The 22756-nt window shown below is 33.1% G+C and overlaps 1 protein-coding gene across 8 annotated transcripts in view; it reads left to right on the plus strand.

Moving 5' to 3' along the window:
- The window catches only part of trh (PAS domain-containing protein trachealess), a 187385-nt gene that overhangs the window by 146203 nt on the left and 18426 nt on the right, over nt 1–22756 (plus strand). For all 8 annotated transcript variants that reach the window (XM_076128321.1, XM_076128322.1, XM_076128325.1 and 5 more), the window contains 3 exons: nt 5641–5879; nt 19051–19127; nt 22615–22704. In XM_076128321.1, the coding sequence (XP_075984436.1) occupies nt 5641–5879; nt 19051–19127; nt 22615–22704 (406 nt within the window). The remainder of the gene's footprint in view (nt 1–5640; nt 5880–19050; nt 19128–22614; nt 22705–22756) is intronic.

Below are 22756 nucleotides of genomic sequence, written 5' to 3' on the forward strand. Positions count from 1 at the left end.
CTGAACTTAATATAAATGAAATAGTAAACAACTAACATCTCTGCCTGAACATTCTCTATTCAAGTAAAATGATACCCTAGCATGTTGCATCATAAATAGTCATGTCATATCCCAGCACTAATACCGGAGTCCGTGGAAATACGGGACATCCCGGGGGACAGCTAATTTTCCTACCCGGCCAACTCAATTTGTCCCGGACACATTAACCGAAACTACTGCGACACGGTTGCGTACTACTTTTTACGATACCGGCATCGAATCCTGGACTTTTTGCCTTACAGTTTCTTCCATTTCAATTTGCAAGAGAATTCTTTTTGTATCGATATAAATCAATGAAATTCATACTTTATCTTGAACTCAACAAGATCTACTTTTGCTTGAACGCACAGTGACTTATGTCCTTTTAGAATATGCCCACTAATCATCACTGACCAATCGAACGGTAACTCAAAGCTTGCGATTTTGAACTTTGCCTCTTCTACCTAAGGTTGAAAATCGAATGTATTGTTTTTGTCTGTATTTATAGAGGGTCAATGCGTTAGTGGCGTATTGTGGGTTCGATTCCCAGGTGTGCAGGGTGTCGGGACACGTACGCGGACACTTAAAGACGGCCACTTCTAAGATGAAGGGAGTTTCGTCATAAAAATTGGACAGAACAAAAAGCATTGGAGTGGATTTGTGTTTATTTTTTCTTTGGTTTAGTATAAAATGTTTTTGAAAAGATTAGTAATAAAAGATTATAAGTGAATGAGAACAAAAGTACCTAATTTTACTAAAATATCTAGTTTTGATGAGATTTTATTTTTGTTCATCTTTTTTTAATAATTTACTTTAAATAGGAAAGAAAGCATACAAGTAAAATAAAACATACTTTGATCCGACTTTATCACACGAAATTGTTACTATTGGTACTCTAACTTATTCATAGAAATACATTCGGTACCTAAAAATTACAACTCAGGCAGATTTACCATTAGTAATTAATTCAAATCATTCACAAAAACATTCAAATAAACAGCATCAGTTAAGAAACTTCAAATAAAATCTAAATATCTACATATTTTTCTCTTTTCTATACAAAAGGATATTGCCCACTTTCCTTCCATCCAAATTCATACACATTTTCATACAAACAACAGCAAACAAACATTGTATTCACAATTAGTCCTTTAAAATTCTAATGAGCGTTTACTCAGATAGAGTATAAGCTATCTAATGGTGAAAGTTACATATTAAACAGCCAAGCATTTATGGTTAGAAACTTTCGTTTTCTTGGTAAACGGATAATTGTTCTTTGTTGAATATCTGCTCTGTGATTGGTTATGATCGATTAGAAAATTATGACGTCATTTGTTGTCATTTCGCTTGGTCAATGAGCTCTAGAATAAAAAAGAATAATTTCTAAAGTAATACAATTCATTATAATATCATAAATTATGTACTTAATAGATTTTTCGTTTTATCATGTGTAACAGCTGAACCTTTAAAAATATGTCGGGGAAAAAATTAAATAATATAATTTTAATTTGGAGATGGAAATTATAATAGGGAGCTAATTGAATAAAAAAATAGCGAGTTTAACAGTGGGCACAAAATAGTAGTGAATAAAATAAAATAATATAAAAGAAGACATTTTTCAATACAAAAATTACTAGATTAAGTTTATTATAATAGCAAATCTAATAAACACACTATACCACTTTAAAATAAAACTTCAAGAATAGAAAATATATAAAATTCCATTCTCAGAATGCATCTGGAATTCTCTGTTTCCAGTGGCGGACCAAACGTAATGGTTTTTATGTCACCTTCAAGACTTTTACAGCTAAATGGATAAGTAGTCCCCTTTGAATAATACTTTGAGCGTTGAAAATGTTGTGGCTGAAAGTTTAAGAATGTTATTTTCAAGTTTATATATATATTCTTACAATGACATGATATAGGATTGTTGCAAGTGTGATAATGTCATAATATTTAAGAAGTGAATTATTATTACGACTGAAATTTACATAATACTACCTCTTAACAATTATTATTGAGGTCCAAAAATGATAATTGAGAAGACTTACCGGAGTAGCTTACAATAAAAAAAAAATTTGAATGAATGATTTATAGTACTCTTGAACTAAATTAATATTTTTCAAATATCATCAAGGTCTTAAAACGTTCTATGTAAAACAAAAAACTGTTTTTGGAGTACCAAAATTTAACCTTATACCAATCAATAATAATCACGAAAGGAAATCTTTAAAATTCCATAATTCAGTGTAATCTTGAAGCGGTCAAGACGAGGGGTGTGCCGCCCCTGCGTGCCGTAGATTTATTTTAAACAATGTTCCCTCACAAACTGACCAGCGCTAACCCTTGGTTAAAATCTCTAACAGAGATGGTTTACATGGCACTTTTAACATTGACGGAAACATCCTAATTTTTTTCATGAGTTTATTGTACTTTTTAAAAATTCCTGCTTATAACATTTATAGTGGGCATTATTATATAGGTATAGGTATTCTTTAAAAATAAATAGCTTTCATGCAAGAAAGGGATGAAAGTTGATACGCATAATATGTAGTCCCACTGGTCAGATAGTTTCTGGTGTCAAACATGAGGATGTTTTTGAGGTTAAAATATAAACGTAAAAACAGCCCCATTAATAAGCATACGGTCAAATAAAAATACACATATATTATATAAGTAGTTCCTATCTTTAATTCTATTATTTGACTAGCAAAAATTATAGGCACCCTAAGGTACATGTTACATAAGTTAATATTTATACGTTAGGTACTTTTAAATTCCACCACAGTATGTACCATGTTTACTAATCTTCTAAAATAAACAAAGTAACTGCGCAAAACAATCCATACATATAAAATTACTTGTTAATAAATTATACAATTATTCACTATAGTACTACTTCGTATGGTTTTACAACTGACCTCATTATCTGACTCATACACTTACATACAAAACGCAAGTATGTCTGTCCGTTTGTCCGTTCATGAGTTTCAGTTCATCTCTTTAATGAGGAAACCGCTGAACCGAATTTTAATATCAATTAGCTTTTTTGGCATAGTCCACAAGCAAAGATTTTCCACTTATAATAATATTATGTGTTAATCCAGGTTTTAAACTATCTGTGTGACAAATTTTATCAAAATCAGCTTCATAAAGAGTAACAAACATACATACATTTTCTTCACAAATATTTGTGTTAAAAGCACTGTTTTGGTAGACTTACCACTGAAGGATTTTTGTCAGTCTCATATGAGTAAAGCAGCGGTCAAACACTAGTAGTTTTACTAATAAATACTTGTAATCCGAACACTAATCATTTGTCAATACGATTGTATGATGATTAACAGTATTGTTTTTAAACAATGGACGGTCTAGACAAACAAAAAAATAACAGGCTGTATTGATTTTTCATTTAAAATGTGTGGTTTTGAAGCTTTTGATTCGTCAAAGAATTTTGGTAACTGCGCACTCTCGAGGACTAATTAAGAACTATAATATGTGCAGTTCCTCAATTTAATAAAAGCTTTTTCAAATTCTTTAAAGCTTAAATTGAATTCCTTCCTTAATTATTAAAAATTGCATGTTTTGACCACAATTTTAGACTTGGAAAAACTCGATTCAATTTTTTTATAATTTTCAGAGATTTATTTGAATGATGGATACTTTTTAATGATATACGAGAAAATTTTAAAATTTTCTTTTTATGAAAATAAGTTTTTAACAAAAACATCTATAAAATATTCCATTTTAAGGAATGAAACCCCGAACAAAATGTCTATAAAACTGACTTGTCCCATATAAACCGTCTCTTATTCTAACTGTTTACTATCGTTTATCGGTAAATCTGATTTAGAAGGGTTACGATTCTTTATATATTTTAAACGTTATTAGTCCCTAAGGCGTAGTTACTTCAAGATAACGTTGCCGTTTTAAACCGTTGTTTGATTTCAAACGATTTTCTTTTTAAAATACTTTTGAAGAATAGGAGGAAAAGGAATGTTTTGATTGTGGAAATTGGCGTTTGAGTGCCTTGAAGACTTTTTGAAGATTAGAAAATTTACTACATGGTAACAAAAAAATTGAATTGATTCCGAACGGTATTTATTTGGAAATAATTTGTACCATCGTAATTGTAGTTAAAGTAGATTTATCAAGAATTTTATATTATTGCAAAAGTCGATAAATAGTTTGAAAAACTAACAAACACTTTATCAATTTTAGAATTTACTTAGATACTTTTCTCAACATACTCAGTAATTTACTTTTCCCTGATCAAACAAAGTAGAGTCTAGAGTCTTCCAAAAAACCGTACATCCCGAAACCCAACCGTAACAAAAGATGGGAAGCTTTAAAAAAATCGTAAAAAGTTCCAATTTTGCAATGGCCTTACTCAGGTGTCGATAAAGTTGTCTCACGGGGCTACCGGTGATCGTCGTAAAACCGAAACGCTTAGTTGGCACCTACGGTTTTACGGTTTTTATCGACGCTGATGTGTAAGCGCCCTAATGGTTTATGGAATAGGTGTGATTTCCTTGATTATACAAGTAAATGGGAAGAAAGAGGTTGAGAATTTGATATTGGATTAATCGATACGTAAGCTTTTAAAAGTAATTGGGTCAACACAATAGAGCTGCTTTTTTTTGCTGCTCCTTACCACGATATTTAAGTTTTATTAATTGTTAATTGTGCTAATAAAACAAAAAATTACTTGCTGCTATAAGAATAGCCAACTTTTTACTAGCAAACTGTATAACGAACTAGGCACTAATGAACTAAGTATTAAGTATCAATGATTAGTAACTAATTACATAAAACTAAAACTTTTTTTATTAAACTTAATAATTAGAAAACCTTTGAATATAATAATACCCTACTAAAACATATCAAAACTTTTAAACCAGTCATTTCATAACAAAAACCCTGCTACAAAAATTCAAATTAAACAAAGGAATTCTTAAAGAGCATTCATTTAAATAAAAATAAGTGAATTTTAAGCGGTGGGTTGACTTATGATTAGCACCGCCCCGGGGCGGGCCGGGGTGTGGTCGGGGCACACCCACCAGATAAAATACTGACTGTTTTACCTGTATATTACAGTTTTGTTTTACATTAAGGGCTTTTGATGAAAATGTAGAGAAAATATTGTAATAAGTACCTATTTCAGTATATACGGTCGTACTCATGTAGTCTCTTCTACAGAAATGATTTGACAAACTACAGAAATGACTGCAAAATGCGTGTTTTCTTGATGGTTAGTTGTTTTCATTTCATTTAGGCCAATGAACTGTATCTAATAGGTTGACAAAATCTTCGTACTTTAGATCAAAATATATATCGTTGGATAAAGCAATGCCTTGTGTCATGTAATGTGTAATCGTCCAATTTTGGCCAGAAAGGTTTCACGCTATCTCGGAGTGTAGGTTTAGTAGTCCCATATACGTCCTCTGGGTACCATCAAATCTCAGTTAACCGGATAAAAAGCAGTTTAAGTAAACTTGTAAATCGAAAATACCGTCAATCTACTACCCATAGTAAAAAATTAGAGCACAGAAAACCCCAACATAGAACTCTCCAAACCACGACTAAAAATCTTCTTTAACTAACCTAAACCTTCCATTACAGCATCCTCGAGCTCCGAAAAGAGAAAAGCCGAGACGCAGCCCGTTCGAGACGAGGGAAGGAGAACTATGAGTTCTATGAGCTGGCGAAGATGCTGCCTCTCCCGGCCGCGATCACTAGCCAGCTGGACAAGGCGTCCATTATAAGGCTGACTATAAGCTACCTCAAGTTACGAGACTTCTCAGGACATGGGGACCCGCCGTGGAGTCGGGACCCACCGCCCAGTAGTAAGGCACTTAAAGGTATGTACCTAATATTTGAAATTTAATTTTGTTGTTTACTAAGATAACAGTCGTGCCACGTCAAAGTCCTTTCGGGCGGCTTTAACTATCGTATGTATAGAAGAAGATTTTGATTAGGTATGTTTTTGGGCAGACTCTTTAACTATGGACTCTAGTTTATGAATTGTTCTTAAAAAAATAAGTTATTGTTGTTAATTAACAGAAATACTAAGCATTTCTAACTAAGCATTTGATTACCAAACTATTTTGATACCGAAACATCGCTCAACGGATCATTAAACCAGTACAATGGTAAAATTGTTTAACATTGAATCCCCGCATATTTATCAAACAAAAAAACCATTTGGCAACGTTTAAGACACATCATTAGCAAGCCAAACCAAATAATAAAGCTTACAATACACTTACAACATCTTAAACGAATTAATTCACTCACTAAAGTCCAATTATAATAAACTTCACACCAAAATAACCGTAATCCTTCACAATTCAGTTTAAACACAATTGTACCCTTAACTATGCAAAATGATAGACTAGCTTTAAAATAACTGAGGAGGGTTGCAAATCTGATTTGTGTTCGTCATGTCATTGTGTTGTAACCGCGTTACTGTCACCCCTTGTACCGATGGCAGAGACGTAATGTCCACAGAAATTACGAAATATAGAGATCCTAAAAACAAGATGGGAATGTAAAAAATAGGTTTCGTTTTTATTAGTTTTTTGTCAAAATGGTGAAGTTTTAATCTTTGTAAGGTTTTTGGCAGTATCCACAGAAAGGACAGTAGAGATGTGTACAGGTGAATTAAAGTCAGAAAACTTTGTGAAAAATAAGAATATAATTTGATAGCTTCTTGGTGGAGAAAAAGCAGTCTGATAAAAACTGTCCTAGTGGGCCAGAATTTGTATTTCTTATTAGAAAACTCGGTTAAAATATCAAAGAAATATAATATTGAAAGTAGAAAATACAACCAATTATTTTTTGTTAAATCGTTTTGAACGAAACAGAAAAAGACATAAAAAGAAAAACGTTAAAACAAGATAAATAATTTTACGACGAAAAAATATTCAATATAAAATGCATTTACAATATCAAAATTTAATTATAAAAAATATTTTTCACAAAAAATGGTAATACAGAAAATGATTTTGTCAAACAAAAAACAGAAACAAATAGACTTTGCACAGTGGGCGAAAATCACAGCTAGTCTGGGCAAAAAAACGTCGCGGTTGAATCAGAACACAGGGTACTGAAGCGTATTCACAAATAAATGCGCCTAGGGACTGATTCACCGCAGTGCGTCAAATAAAATAACACTACCTACTTCTACATATGCGACTATGCGTGTTTGGACAAAAAATGCGTTTGAGTCAACAATGACTGATTGATCGTTGCGGTTTGGTTTTAGGAATTAAATGCATGACTGTATAAAGCTTTGAAATTGACGTACGGGTGCTAGAATTGGTTAGCGTAAGCGGAAAATAAAATTCATGTTGAGGTAGGAATTACAAGTTATTTTTCCTCTAGTAAGTATTTTAATATGGTTAGCATCCATGTAGTTACGTGTTACCTGAAACTACATTATAATATATGAGTTCAAACTGGCCGTAGAACACTGGTTTAACTAAAACTTTGTGAAAAATATTGTTAAAGATTCTTGTTGGAAAACCCACCACAGTCTTTAAATAGGATACTGGCATAGTTTTCGTCATGGCTTGTAATAATATATGTATATGCTGATAAAATTACAAATCAATCAAGTCAATATAAGGCTAGTCCACATTACAATCAAAGCTAAAGCCTTATACTCACTGAAGGTATGTGAATAATGAATGCATTTGTTTAATTGATAAGTTAGTTGTAATTCATCAACAATGGCTATATTAAGTCATCGTTGTTAACGTAATAATATAAACTTAGAAATGATTAATTTACTTACGTGCTAAGAATAATGTTGACAATCGTGTTCAGATACAATCTTCTGAGAACTTACCTGAAAAGTTTACGAAGTGATATGAGATAAATAATTTATTTGCCGTTTTGCAATTTATATGGCCCTAGGTTGGCAACATATCGTGAAATAATAAAATATGGAATGTCATTATTAAAATTAAAACAATATTTATTTTTATGAAATAATCTTTGATTGTAGTGCAAATTTAATTTAGTGTTTAAGCATACTAGTGCGTAGGTATATTAACAAAAATTTGGACAAATGCTCTAAACACTAGCTTAGAGCATTTCTTCCAAATTTGAGACGCATTCGCTTTTTCAAATAACAAAATAGCCCAGCGACTGTTATCTAATCTCATCGTAACTTACCAAAACTTATAAGACAGACAATTTTATTTCTAAACAGACACTCAAAAACCGAGGGGAACAAATCTGTAAAACCAAAATTTTCCCAATAACAAGCATCCACACACTGTTACCTTGACAAAGAGCTTTTTTAACGCACAGTGTGCCTAAATTCGTAACAAGTGTACCAATAAAACGCCCCACGACAAATCCAATTTTGGCCCCTAATGCGCTTAATGCGACCACGGGGCGAATCTCTACGCATGCCACTGTCATTTTAACTCAATTTTGAAGGTACGACTACGTATTCAAATAAAAATATTCAAGACAATAAAACATGAGCGTTTAGGGGTGTCAAAATTGTCTAACAAAATGTTATTGTGTGTATAAATTTTGTAGTTCAAATACACTCGCGTATGCAATAAAGATTTGTAAGGGAATTTAGGGAAATATACTCGAGCATCGTAAAATTTTGTGAGTCTGCGTTTTATTTGAAATGCGGCTCATGTGGTGCATCGAAATTGTGACAATTTATTAGGCACATACATCACTTATGCGCTTCTGGGGGCTATATTTTGAAACAATATTTGGTGTACTTCAAAATAATATTAAGTGTCTTTATGAGTAAAATAAATCTACCCAATTTGCCATGGAAAAACTTGTAAGTAAATAATGTAAGCAAGGAAGTAAGACAGCATACTAAAACGCTTTGAGAAACAAAAATTAGATAGGAGTTTGGATCATATTTAATGTGCCACTGTACAATCTCTATAGCTTGTATTGTAATTAGTCTTAACTCTATTAATCTTTGTACAACAATCTCAACTACCAATACACATAAAAACAATAGGTGACGCAAAAGTATAAAAGTTATGCTAAACAATACGTTTATTGATGCAAAGACCTTAATTCTTTGTTCAGTTTCATCACCACAAAGCATTTAATTAAACATTCTTAGTAACAAGATCAACGGAATCCAAAATTTCCAACAAGATTATCTAATAATACATCTGTCAACATCCAAATTGTAAAATACACCTTTAAAAATATCTTAATTAATTCGTTAGGGGTGTCCCCTACTCGCCCAATGTAACAATACGCCGTGAATTGGGACAAAATTTTTAATCTAATCAATTAACAATCAGTGCAAGCGATATACCGCTTGTTAGTACTGGGTATTTGGCGAACGTGACTTGTGTATTTAAATTTGTACTGGGGTTCGTTTGACGATTTTGTCTGGCTCGTTTAATTGATGGTACCACTGTGCGTCTTGTGGTTGCACGTTGGCTTTAATTTAGTGATGCTTTGGATATTCAAATGCCTTAAAAGATGTATACGGGGCGGATTTTAATTAAATTTGTTACACTGATAGCTTATATCCTAGATTGAAACAGGATACTTTTTTTACCTTGGAAAATCTTTTTACGCGGAGGAAGTTGCGAACAGAAGTTAGTAAGATGTAAAACTAAAATTTAAACTATTTGACATTCTAATGTATTTGACACAGAACGTCAACGATGTCAATTTTACGGCTATTACATGTGTGTAATGGGTTATAATTGAGTGATAGGCATCTAGCACCGGATGGTAGGCTGATTGAGCTCAGATTTGTATGATGGAACGTAATTATGGGTAGTGAACTTAATTGTGATATCGTTTATCCTATAGCTACTGTGCAGGTGTTTTGGATTGGAAATGAGAGAGGATCTTGGCGAGTAGAATAAAGTATCAAGTGTAGAGTAACAAATACAAAAGTAGAAAATATGGTCAGTCGGTAAATTTCTTAATTGATAATCGTTATCAGATTTTTCTTAGTACTGTGGTGTTTGTTTAACATACGAGACAAAATTGGAAGATTTTGCCATGTAGTCGTATGTTCTCATAAATCTGTTGGAAATTTTTAACTTTTAACTTGACTCTTTAAATTGGCAATTTGAAAAATATTTTTAACAAATGTTACATATAAACATACATCCTCAAAGCCTTGCAAGTCTAAGTCAACCTTCAAACACTCAACCGGGTACATTTTACCCCATACCCGGCATTCCAAAACACAATCTCTCGCCATACATCATACATCTAATCGAAGGCAACAGCGGCCATATTTCTCAATACACAAGACAAGCTAGATAAATTCGACAAATTAACTTCTGTGTAAACACATGTTTCGTTCCCCATATTGCCGTTTGGTGGCAGCACTTGATTTATAGCAGTAGGGCGTCGGCGATGCCAGCGGACGGACGTGTGATTTTAACTGGTTGTTCATGTTAATGTTTTATGAGGTTGTATTGGTTGTTGTGGTATGTTATGTTGGTGATGATTCGGTGCGATTAGCTATTTATTACTTTTTTGCTTGTCTGCAAACATACTACTTTAAGAAAATTGATTTTTCATCATCCATGATTCCTGTGTGAAATAAGTAAAAATTTGCGTGTGTTTGTGCAGTTTTGCATTGCTGCTGTTTTTCATGTTTATTGTTAGTCAATAAAAGGACCCAAGCTGCCTCAGGCTTCCTAGTTTGGGAGGAGATGGTTGCCCAGCAGATAGACAATAATGGGTTAAAAAAAATGTAAATTAATCAGATCCGTAAAGTTGTAAAAAGAAAATTGAATCCCAATAACCCACTCCCCAATAACTGTTAAGCTACTACTTAATTATATTTAAAACAATATAATAGAAACATCCCTTAACATCCCAATAACTTACAATAACAGATTTTCACATTGTAAAATATAGAAAAATATATAAAACAAGTTACCCTGACCAGGCGGGAGTTGGCGTTATAATTCACGTCCGTTCCTTAATACAGGACGTTCGTAAATCATACCGTGGCACATCTGCCGACGAAATAGAAAAATAACAATAAATAAAGGGAAAATAGTGCCCCGCGCGCGACACACGGGCTGCTGAGATATATGAGAACCTTCGAACATATTGCTGGTTTACAATTAGAAATAAAAATGTATTTATCTTAGGCAATTGTATACGGGTAATGAGATTTGAAAAATCTAATTAAGAGCCGCATAATTAGATGGTGTCAAAATTTTAAGGTTAAATTTTATAAAGAAACCCATGAGAATATGGGTATCAGTACGGTTTTATGCAACTTTACTATCGGAAGTTCTATCTACCTCTAGATTTTTAAAGGTATCCCTTATAAGATCTAGAGATAGATTCATGCAGATTTTTTAAACTAGAAAATATACCACCACAAATATCTTAAGATACAGCAAAACCCTCTAAATATCTAATTCACAGTTCACCATAGAATAAATAACAAAACTCTTACTCAAGGCATTCTCGGACCCTCGGCTCCGGCTCAATAAGCTAACCCTTCCGCTAATCCGGTTCATAATGAACTCCGTGCGAGAACACCCGGATATAATTAAATACCGGCAACCGTCTTATTATAATGTAAGGAGCATTGTGTTGAATACTTGATAAACGTATATACTTATACTCGAAAATGTATGTGCCAGGAACATTACCTTCCAAATGGTTTCATAGAAAGTTTTATGTACGCTTGATTTAGTCATTTGTATTTAATTAATGGGTTATAGACTGTATTTAACAGACATGACTACTTTGTTAATGTAGTGCCGGAAATCTGTTTTTTAATAGGAATTGATTTAGGTTGGGAAATCATTGGTTGATTTGTAATAGGTTTGGTTTTTATAGTGTCATGCAATAATGTATGGAAAATCTGCATCAGAGGATGTTTAAACCTAAAATATAATCATTTTGCTTAATCTTTCAATCACTTTTGTTTTTTCTTTATTGGTTGGTGAACCGATGGTCAGGCTTTAAACCAGACAATGTCATTACTTGAACCTGCTTTTCACGTGATTGTCAAAATTGCGATCCACTAGTTCAACAAAGTCATAGCAGTAGAACTATCAAAAATCTTTTAGCACTAATATAACTTACAAAATAATTTCAGAAAACAATCAAAACTTATTCACGGAAAAACAGTAAACGAGTGCTTTCAATCTACAGCGTGCGTTTTTGTACCCTCGTCGGTGCATCACAATCATCACCCTGTTCTATATTGACGGTACGTGTTCCGAATTCCGGATCACTTTCCGGATTTTGTAGCTATTTTTATTCGGTATTGATCGAAAGCCGGACGGTATTTTGTACCCTGTCGCGGCTGAAGGGTTGCCCGCCCGTGTAATTGCCTAGTTACAATTCATTATTGTTTCCGAATTGTGATTTTTTTTTATTTTCGGCTAGTTGAGGGTGGATTTTTTGGGATGGTCAGTTTTTATGGGTATCCTATGTATTTTTGTGGGAAGAGCTTTTAGTATTGATATTTTGTTATGAGTATTTTTTACTTTCATAGTTATTTAAAATGTCGCATGGAAAACAGGTCGCGCAATGGACAGACAATAAGTTGAAATACTTATTAATAAAATATCTTAATTATTAAAGTTTGTTTCTAAAAATAGAGTTTGTAAGGTGTCGATAAAATAATATCTTACAGTTCCTCTTATTATGGCAAAACTGAGCTGATCTTCTTCTAAAAAGACATCAAACATCGATGCATCAAATATTGATTTTATTTCGATAAATATTCTGGGTGTCAAATAAAGAGCCTGGGATCACAAAGGGCGGTAATTCTTCATTAGACGCTGCAAGTTCCGGTCAAGTGGCGCCCCCAAGGGTTGCCAATCAACGCTGCAACGCCTCTAACTTGTGTTATTTTTGAGGGTAGCCCAACATCTTTAAAGAAACTAAAGTCTTGGGTATTTATTTCATGGTGTTTATGTGTGCCAAGATTATTGAGGAAGTTTCAATCAGGTTATTCCTTTCTTGAATGATACTCTAGCTTTAAGATAAATGAAGTCATTGTTGATAGTCAGCGTAGTTCTCAGTAGAGATAGGAACTAAATATTCGAGCTGACAAAAGGAACAGTGGTAGAATATCGCTCCAATTTTATATATCCTTAATAATAATAATCCTTATCCTTTTTTATCCTTGATAATTAATCCCTAGATTGCAAATATTCAAAGTACCATCGCTGATATTTACCATACCAAGGACCATTAACTCTTAGCTATTACCTAGTAAGTGGCACATAATAAAACAATTTTCAAAAACCTAAATATTTTACGGTAAAAAAATCTATTACTTTCCCCCTATCTGTACATTATTTCAACACTATCCAAAAAACTGTCCAAAGCGTCCACTTGTAGCCACTCAAAGCCCCTATATTAGTGTGTTTTATTTAATTTCGCCTTAAGCCAACATTGTGCTAAAGTAAATGTTGGTCCCGACCGCACATGTCCGATGTACAAATACGACCAAATTATTGGCCGCCATCGATAAATATTGCAATGAGCGTTTACGGGTTTGGTCAATGTGTAGGGACGGACGTTTTGATAGTGAGATTTTTGCTTACGTTTCGTTTTGAAATTTGTTATTACAAATAAATTGTATATTTTTTTAATAAAAAGTAGAGTAATGAAGAAATAATGCAGGAGAGGATTAGTAACAGTATCTGTAAAAAGTAGTAAAAATGGTGTCACAGCTTATACCTACGTGATTTTGTGCTGAAATAAAAAGTTTGTTGTTTGATCCCAAATATTCTTCTATACGAATATAATTATTTCCACGAAAAACTTTATGAGCATCGGTGGTTTAGCCGTGAAAGCGAACCAGACAGATCTTCGCATTTATGACATTAGTATGTATTTATCAAGTATTTTAACATCTTTTTATTTATTTATTAATCAATGATACAATTGACTTACGTACTGACTTTGTATATATAGTGTAAAGTAAATGAATCACAAAAATACTCTAGCCCAAATGAGATTAACATTGGTCTACTAGTCAATGGCCAGTTCATTACGTCTTGTGTGAGATGCGCCCTCATTTGATATCAGATCGATCGCTGGTTAGTAAGTGTTGACCATCTTTAGGGTGCTTTATTAAATTTACCGACCAACTGGACTGTGTGTTTTAGTAGTATTCAGCAAGGGGAAGAAAATCTTTGGGATTATTTTTGTTTTTAAATGATTTAGATAGTTGGTTTTTATTTTTTATAAAACCACTTCACTGAGAAACTTTTTGTGCGTGGTGGCGCCACTGAGCACGACACTTAGCATTAAGTTTTAAGAATTGTTATGTTATTTTCTAATATTCGACTGATTGTATTTTTATAAGGTAGATAATAAGACAAGAATTGTAAATATATATACTTTATTTAAGAAATTGTACAGAAATACACTAAAAATTGTTAATTAATGTAAGCGGCTCTCGTCGCAGTCAAGTTTCCTAGTACTTAAGCTTTTGTCCAAAATGTCTTACTGGAATCCTATTGGCTAAAATGCGGGGATTCTAATTGGTCCATTTTTATCGGCCAATAAGAGGGCCTACATTTATTTTGAGCATTTTGTATAAATATGGTGGCCATTTGTACTAGCAACACAGTCCACAGCTAGCATCGAAACAATAAGGATCTGAAAATAAACTTTCTTCAAACCGCAAGAAGTCTTCTTATTTACCGGCACAGCATAATGTACCCAGTACACTTTTTATCTTTAGACTATTACTATTTACAAAGTAAATGGACTTGTCTGACGATATTCATAAGATTAGAATATAGTGACGTTGTTATGTTTCTGCCTACCCCTATGGGAAAAAGGCATTTTATGTATGTACATATGTAATAGAATACAATAAAAAGCTTTCATTATATTTTGTTGTGTTCTAAAAAGTAAAAGAGAAATTGAAAATTGATCTGACTGAATCCAGACAATAAAGTTTGCTGACAAGAGTCTACCGAGCAGCCAAATCAACCGCATTAATATTCCAATATACTTCACCATTAACGGTACATCATTAAAAAAATCACCAATACCATCATATCTGAGAACTTTATTAACCCTGCTAATGCCTTACAAATTGCAGCCGTGAAGGCGACAATATCAGACTTAAGGGCGAGGCGGTAATGACAAAATTATACCGAGTCTTAGCAACGTTAATAAAAATTTGCGCGAACATTGGAGGGTTGAGTGAGAAATAAATGGACCCGATTGTGTAAGCTTAAGTGTCAAATTAGATTTATATACGGAACTTTTCTTAATGTTTTTACGTAAAATAATAATTATTATGATTCTCTAGACACCTATAAAGACATTGTAAGTAAGGTTTTATTCATATTTCTGTATACTTTTCTTTGTGTTGATGACACTTGCCCATAAGTTTTCCACAAAAAAAATCTGAAATAAACTATACCATATAAGTAGAAGAAAACTTTGTATTCAGGGTTCACGGTAGCGTCGGTATCTATATAAAATTCAGAACTTAGAACATCAGTGCCTTTTGAAGCTAACGATGGCCTATTTGTGACAGTTACTTTATTTTGTGAAATATTCAGAATCGTGCATACCAAAGCTCTCTAACCCCTGGTTTCTGAGGTACATTTAGCGGTAGTTTATCTATTCAATAGCGTTTTTTTTTGTCTGAGTTTTAACGCTATTGAATAGATAAACTGCCCCTAAATGTACCTCAGAAACCGGGAGTAAGTTTCTACTTAGTTGTCGGTCTATGGACTAACAATGTCGTTTTTCTCAAAAAGTTCACTAACCCTACAAAATCTATAGAGCTTTGAGAACAAAAAGCCTATTTTTGTTCACATAGTGATATTGTTGGACATATTTAACCCTGTAGATGCCGAGATAGCCTCCGCGCGTTCTTTATTACGATTTAATTCAACAAAACTGACTCTAGCCAGCTTTGATATGCCGACTGCATGATTGTAGGGGGGCCTAGTTTAACTGTCGGATTATAATTTTAAAATTTATTTACTACCGCTTTCTACCATCGAATATTTAAAAAAAACAACGCATTTTTGTTTGAAGTTAATAAATACACCACACAAGGCATGTACATATATCCCGTTATTGCACGTATGAAGTAGATAATGGATAACTTTAGTTCCTACGCTAAAAACACTGGAGAGTATGAAAAAAATACATAAAGATTATTTTAATACAAAATATTTTTTTGTATTATCTTCATTTATTTGTAATTTACCTGTATATATTTTTTTAAAACACACTTAAAGGAAGTATCATTTTATCTAAAATATCTTAAAGCTCTCTGGAGACTATATACAGTGTTCCATAAAACCATCTTAAAATATATATAAATAGAGCATAATGCTCTAAAATTCACACCTGCAAGAGACTTTCTACATAATATTTCCAAAGCATACTCCTCCACATATCCCTGTAAAGATCACAGGTGCCCTCAATTCATCACGACAAAGTTCCCAGTAGCTTGTAACCGAACCCGGGACAGTCTGTTGAAAGTGCCGAGTTATATTCACCCTACGATATAAAGTTGTTGCAGATTATGTTTTTGTCTTGTTATTCAAAGTTATGCTCGTATTATATGATGATACGGAGTTCGGTTTAGTATTGTTTTATGTTAAAAATAGATATTTGAAGTGGCTAGTTGTTTCTACTCTTGGGAAATAAGTGTCCAATGTATAAAAATATTGAAAATCAGGTGTTACATTTTTGTTATCAATTTTTAAAGTAGCATGTGTAGTTGACGTTTATTTCCTTAACCAATTTTCACGGGAATTAGTTATGTTTGTTATTATTTCTAAAAAGATGATTGGTTACTTTAATGAATAATTCCTCAGCGCCTTTCTCCCCAAACGTGTTTCTTTGTCTTTACGCAGTTGTCTTATGACTAAAGTTAATACAACGTTAATACTAAACATTTCTTTGTGAGAGGTTAGTGGCCGAAGCAGGACTTTAGCATATTTTGTATTAACCGTATAAATTTATTTGTACACAATCACCTTTTTTCTTGAGGATAACAAGCATAGTATAGTGCGACAACTTAGTAGAGAGTCTTGGGCATGGTGTTCGCGGCAGGCAGAAGTATTCAAAATTCTGAATCGATGCGCAAGCTTAAGCAGCTGACGGTGGCCTGTTTGATATAGCTACTAAAATTTCGAAAAAGACAGAGCTATTATTTATAATCTAGAAAAAAATTGCATGCCAATGGTCTCTACTAAGCTGTCGGACTATAATAAGTTCTACCTAGCTTATACCAAAAGTGAATAAAATTACTTTCATCTGTAACAACACTAACAACCAACATTGGAAAAATATACGCAAATTCTTAAGTAAATCGAACAAGGATCAATAATTTAACTCTACATAGAGTGGCATGTAAATCGGCGAGGCTGGCGTCAAATAGAGCCGACTGTCACGACAATGCTCACGCTTCCGGTAGAGATACGTAGGATGTAGCGATGTAGAGCCTACACGAACCCGCTTTATCGGTCTATCACGACTTGTAACGCTCTAGGAAAAATGTATTTAATAATAATATTATATCTTGTATTTTTGTACATAACTAATAGACGTTCAGCCTTTCTTCCAACTTTGTTGAAGTCGGCTTCCAGTCTCACTGGATGCCAGATACCAGGATTTTACATTATTAACTAATAAAGATTATTTGATTGAATATAAAAACCAGGGTATTTTTTAAAACGGGAAGTAAGGCATATAAGGGGACACACAATCGTCTGCCCTGTGTAGAAACGAATTCACGAACTTTGTATAAAATAAAATCGAACACAGTACATCTTTAAGAATTATTACCTCGTAGGAGGGTTCACCTTCTAAAATTCAGTAAATACCCTGGACCAGTAACATCTTAGAACAAGTGGTTACAATTTGGTTCGTACGACAAATCGTGTCTGTCTGTGTGTTCGCCGACGTCACGACGAGTGCCGAACACTCACGGACGGTCACGATCGCGCGTGGCCTTGCGCAGGCGCAGCCGATGACCACTTTCGTTTAGTGAAGAATTCTTTTAGTGAATATTGTTTAAGACAGCTAATACAGGATTACTTAAACAATGAGGACTCAGGCTCTTGAGAATCTAGATTATCTAGCAGAAATGTTTCCAAACTGCAAGTTTTTCTAGGTTAACGATTTTCTTAGGGAAATCACTAGTGATTTTGCCTGATCTGTAAATCCCCGGTTAGACAATGAATAACATATTTGTGCTTCCCATTTTCTATGACTGAGAATTAAAACAGGAACTCTTGTGCTTAAAATTAGTTTTTCATAGCATAAAGTATACTTGGTACTTCGGAATCGCATTTATGCACATTACCTGTGATTTATCAAACTATCATCTATACATTTCTTAGCACACTTGTCAAACCTGTCTTTGTCTTTGCCTAAATTACAAAATACTAATCAACAAAAACAATAACATACAAAAAAACCATACAAAATAAAACCTTTCATCCAGTTCAAGAGTCTCTCCATACAATAAAGCAGTCGTGTAACCTCGTGCGTCGTCGTAAAGCAGTCGGGAGTGCGCGGGCGCAACCCGACACCTCGCGATACGATCACGCATGATAGATCGAACCGACCGGTAGCGAGCTGGAAATACAGTAGTGAACTTTACTATGACATTTTGTATGAAACCTACTTTTGATATTTGTATGATTCACTTTTAAAAAATAGCTTGTTTAAATTATTTTCAAACCTTCGCAGCAGCCTAATGGTTACATTTATTTCACTAACTTTAAGCCCATGACGTTTTCCACTTGCAGAAGACAAAAAGCTCCTATATGGGTGTTAATAAAAGTTACAAACTGCCTCTCTGCCGAATGTTATTATAACCATTCAGTGGTTTTGGCCTGATTGAGGAACAAGCATCGACCTAAAAGTCCTAACTTTTGCATCAATAATATTCAAGTAGTGTTTGGTTTCTGAGTTATTACATTTAGATTGTACTTTTATATTATTTTCATCAAATTGTACAGTAACCGCTATTTAGTATTTTAATATTATGCCTAACTAATGTAAAATTATGTATTGTTTCAGGTGCGCAAAACCGAAGAACGGCAATAGGCTTGGCCATGGAGCTGTTCGAACAACACCAGGGAACGCATATATTACAGGTATGTAACATTATAGCCCAATTGTAAATTTACTCGAGAATTTCTGCTTCTACCTTTATCTTTATAAAGTAGGACGTTGAAGTTCTTATCATGGTATACTTACCACTCGCTGTTAACTAAGTAAAATGTTAGCAGTTTCTAATAAAACTTAGTATATTTTGACAACGTATACCTTGAACCTTAAGTTCTAGTAACTATGTAGAGTCCTTATGAGAAAAAAAAACTACCACAACTAATAGGAAATCATTGCAAAATCACGAAAATAAATTGATTCAAAGTAAATTTCCCTTCAAAGTTACGAAAACCACTAATAAACGTATTTGTATACGACAAAAGTGGTCCGATAAATCGCAAAATGACTCCCTGACCTTGTCATATCGCTTACATAAAACCTATCAGTGCTCTATTATACTATTCTAAAGAGTTGTCGAAACATATCAGCTGTTTACTTTCAACACGACAAAAAACTCGAAGCGCACTCCTATACATTCAGGTTCGCTTTCCATTGACCAATCTCTGGCCAACTTATTGCTTTTTTGCTAACAAAACACACAATGAACACACAACAATAGGTAGTGCAACATACATTGATACTTGACTTCGCAAAAAACCAAGCCTATATTTTACAGATTTCACGAAATTTCATAACGAATTTAATTGAAGCATTGAACATATACTTTGTGATAGGGTTAAGTAAAAAACTCGGCCAAGTTACTAAAAATCACATGACGCAAACTGGGTTCCGTGCAGTTTACCGTTTTCAACATAGCAGTATTGAACTCAATTGAGTCAACTGCATACATACTTAAGTAACCGTCCACATATTATTATAGAAAATGACAAATAATAGAATGTATTTAGTTAATTAAATGTAGTCGTTTATTCATATCGTTACACCTATTGAATCATGGATAATAGGCTCATTTGACATTTCAATAAGTCCCACAACAAACCGTATATACAAACAGAACTCTAAAAATTCCATTATACTTATTCGATCACGTAAATTATCATTTTGCAATCGATTCTCTGTCATTATAATATTGTGGGGAGTGCGGTTTCTATTCTGCACTGGAAATAGCTTAGTACGTGATAACTTTACACAGTTTTTAGTATAAAAAACAAATTTTGCGGGACTTGGCGTACGTTTTTGTGAAAAAATAAGGACAGGCATGAAGGAATGGATACGGCATGTTTAGTTGCGACATGCAATAGTTCATGGTGCTAATCTGAATCGTGATTTATTCGCAGCTTGTTCTAATGTTGAAGAACGTGTAAGGTTAAAGTTTCAATGACGAGAACTAAATTGATTTCGGATGGTATTGTTTGTTTAACTTGGCTGTACTTTTACAATGTCAAATTGTTTTGGATATTTTGTTTGTAGGATGAAATGTCTTTATTTTTATCCGACTGCAAAGAAGAAGGAGGTTGCCTATTGGATCGTATTTTTTTATTTTATTTATTTTCTATTGCCATATTAATAAGTTATAAGTGTTAACGTTCTCTACTCTTCACTAAAACTTTTTATAACAGAAAACACATAATATTTTACAAACTTTTCTAAAAATAAACATCAAAATCTTACAAAAAATTGATTAAAAGTTAACCTTTTGATATAACAAGAGCCACGTTCAGTCTCACAATAGTCTATTGAGGCTGTAATCCAGAGTTTTTGTCCCACAGTACCGTTTAAACGCAGATTAAAAACTATATTTGAGGTACCATTTTGTGAAGCGTGCATCTCATTATAATGTTAAAGTTGAGCTTTATAACTGGAAGAGGCATCTTAAACAGAGGCATCTTGGAGGACGAATTGCATATATATTTAACTAATGCCATCATTGTATTTTATTTGCTGCAAAAATAATAGTTCTCTCCCGGGATAGGACACAACATTAACATTAACATATGTAATGCTATAAGAATTTATTTATCTTGAAAGAATTATTACACACATACCACCATTTTCTATAGTAGCTTATTTTTACTTAAAAGCCAATCAACTTAAAATATTTCATACAATACAGAACTTTGGGTCTATGTCTACCCATAAAGAAATAAGGGCATGTACCTCTGTAGCAATAGAAGTTTATTAATCGAAAAATGTTTAAATACGTATCAGTAATTAAATTACTTATTAGCGTTGTTAACGTAAATTATGTAGAAATTACAACATAATTAGGAATTATTACATTGTTGTAGCCTTTAAAACTACTCAATCAGAAGTTAAAAACGTTTTTAACACCTCATGTAATTCGGTAGTGTCATATCTAGTATGAATAGTACTAAGTTTAGTCATCACAGTTTGTGGTGTTCGTTTTTCGTCAGACAATTGTTTGTTTACGTTTTTTTGCTGACCGTCACTGAATTGAGCTCGGATATAGAACTATTACTTCTAGTATGGTGTGCAAAAAATATGAGGCAGTAATAAAAAGGAAATTTTAAGCTATTTTATTTGGAATATTAAAAAGAAAATAATTTAGGAAAAATAAATGAGATAATGAAAGAATAATGTTAATTGAAGGAGACTTTTACAAGTATCAGACGGGCGGTATTAGGGATGAGACGGGCTATATGAAAATAAAACTTTTATATACGTGTGTATAAACGTACGGCAACTTTACATTTAATTAGGTACTTGTTTAACTTGAACCATCACCAACTTGAAACATCAGTGGAAGAAGTAAGATGCTTTAAATAAATTGTGAATAATTATTAAGATTTATCTAAATGGTGCAAGTATATTACAATGTACATACACATACATTCATAATATCACGCCTTTTTCCCATGGAGTAGCAAAGACCAAAGAACGCCACTTTGTACGATCTTTACAAACGTCTTGTACGTCAACGTTAAATTGTCAAAATGTTTATTGCTGCTGACTGTACATCAGTTTCACGCCAGCGCCTGCGCACAACCCGTAACGTAACTTTTAATACAAAACTATTGTTTAGTTATAATGAAACGTGGTTTTTCAATAAACATGTTATTTATCAAACAATATAACAAATATAGTACAATATCTACTGTGACTCACTTTACCTAAGTATTGCTTAATTGTATTATTTCAAGCTCTTTGGAAATTTAGAAATTCTTAATTCTAGGTTAGGTTTGATTGTTCTCGTTTGTATAGAGATATCAGTTTAATTGATCTGGAAGTTAAATGTTTAATCATCACCTTGGATTTTAGAAATTGAATAGAAAAAAATAAGGTCAGAGAAATTGCACAGTTCTTTGAGATCACGACTTCTAGAATTTTATAATGTTCATACGACATAAACGAGAATTATTTAAGCACATCTTCTTTTCTTTTATAAGTTGTTTTCTTTTGATCATCAAAATTATGTTAAGATCCATTTTAATTCAATATGTCAATGATCCACATGCATTAATATTTTTGAATAAACCTTGTAGGTACTATCGTTGCACCTTTAAGGGGTATTTAGTAATAATATAATAATTGTTGTTTTTCCTTTGTTCACAGTCCCTGGACGGTTTCGCGCTTTCAGTGGCGGCGGACGGAAGATTCCTGTACATATCTGAAACTGTTTCTATATATTTAGGATTATCACAAGTAAGTATTAATATCACATATTATTTATTTAGTATTTTACTCCACGGTCCTA

This window comes from Anticarsia gemmatalis, chromosome 21 (genome assembly GCF_050436995.1).
Source record: "Anticarsia gemmatalis isolate Benzon Research Colony breed Stoneville strain chromosome 21, ilAntGemm2 primary, whole genome shotgun sequence".
NCBI lineage: Eukaryota > Metazoa > Arthropoda > Insecta > Lepidoptera > Erebidae > Anticarsia > Anticarsia gemmatalis.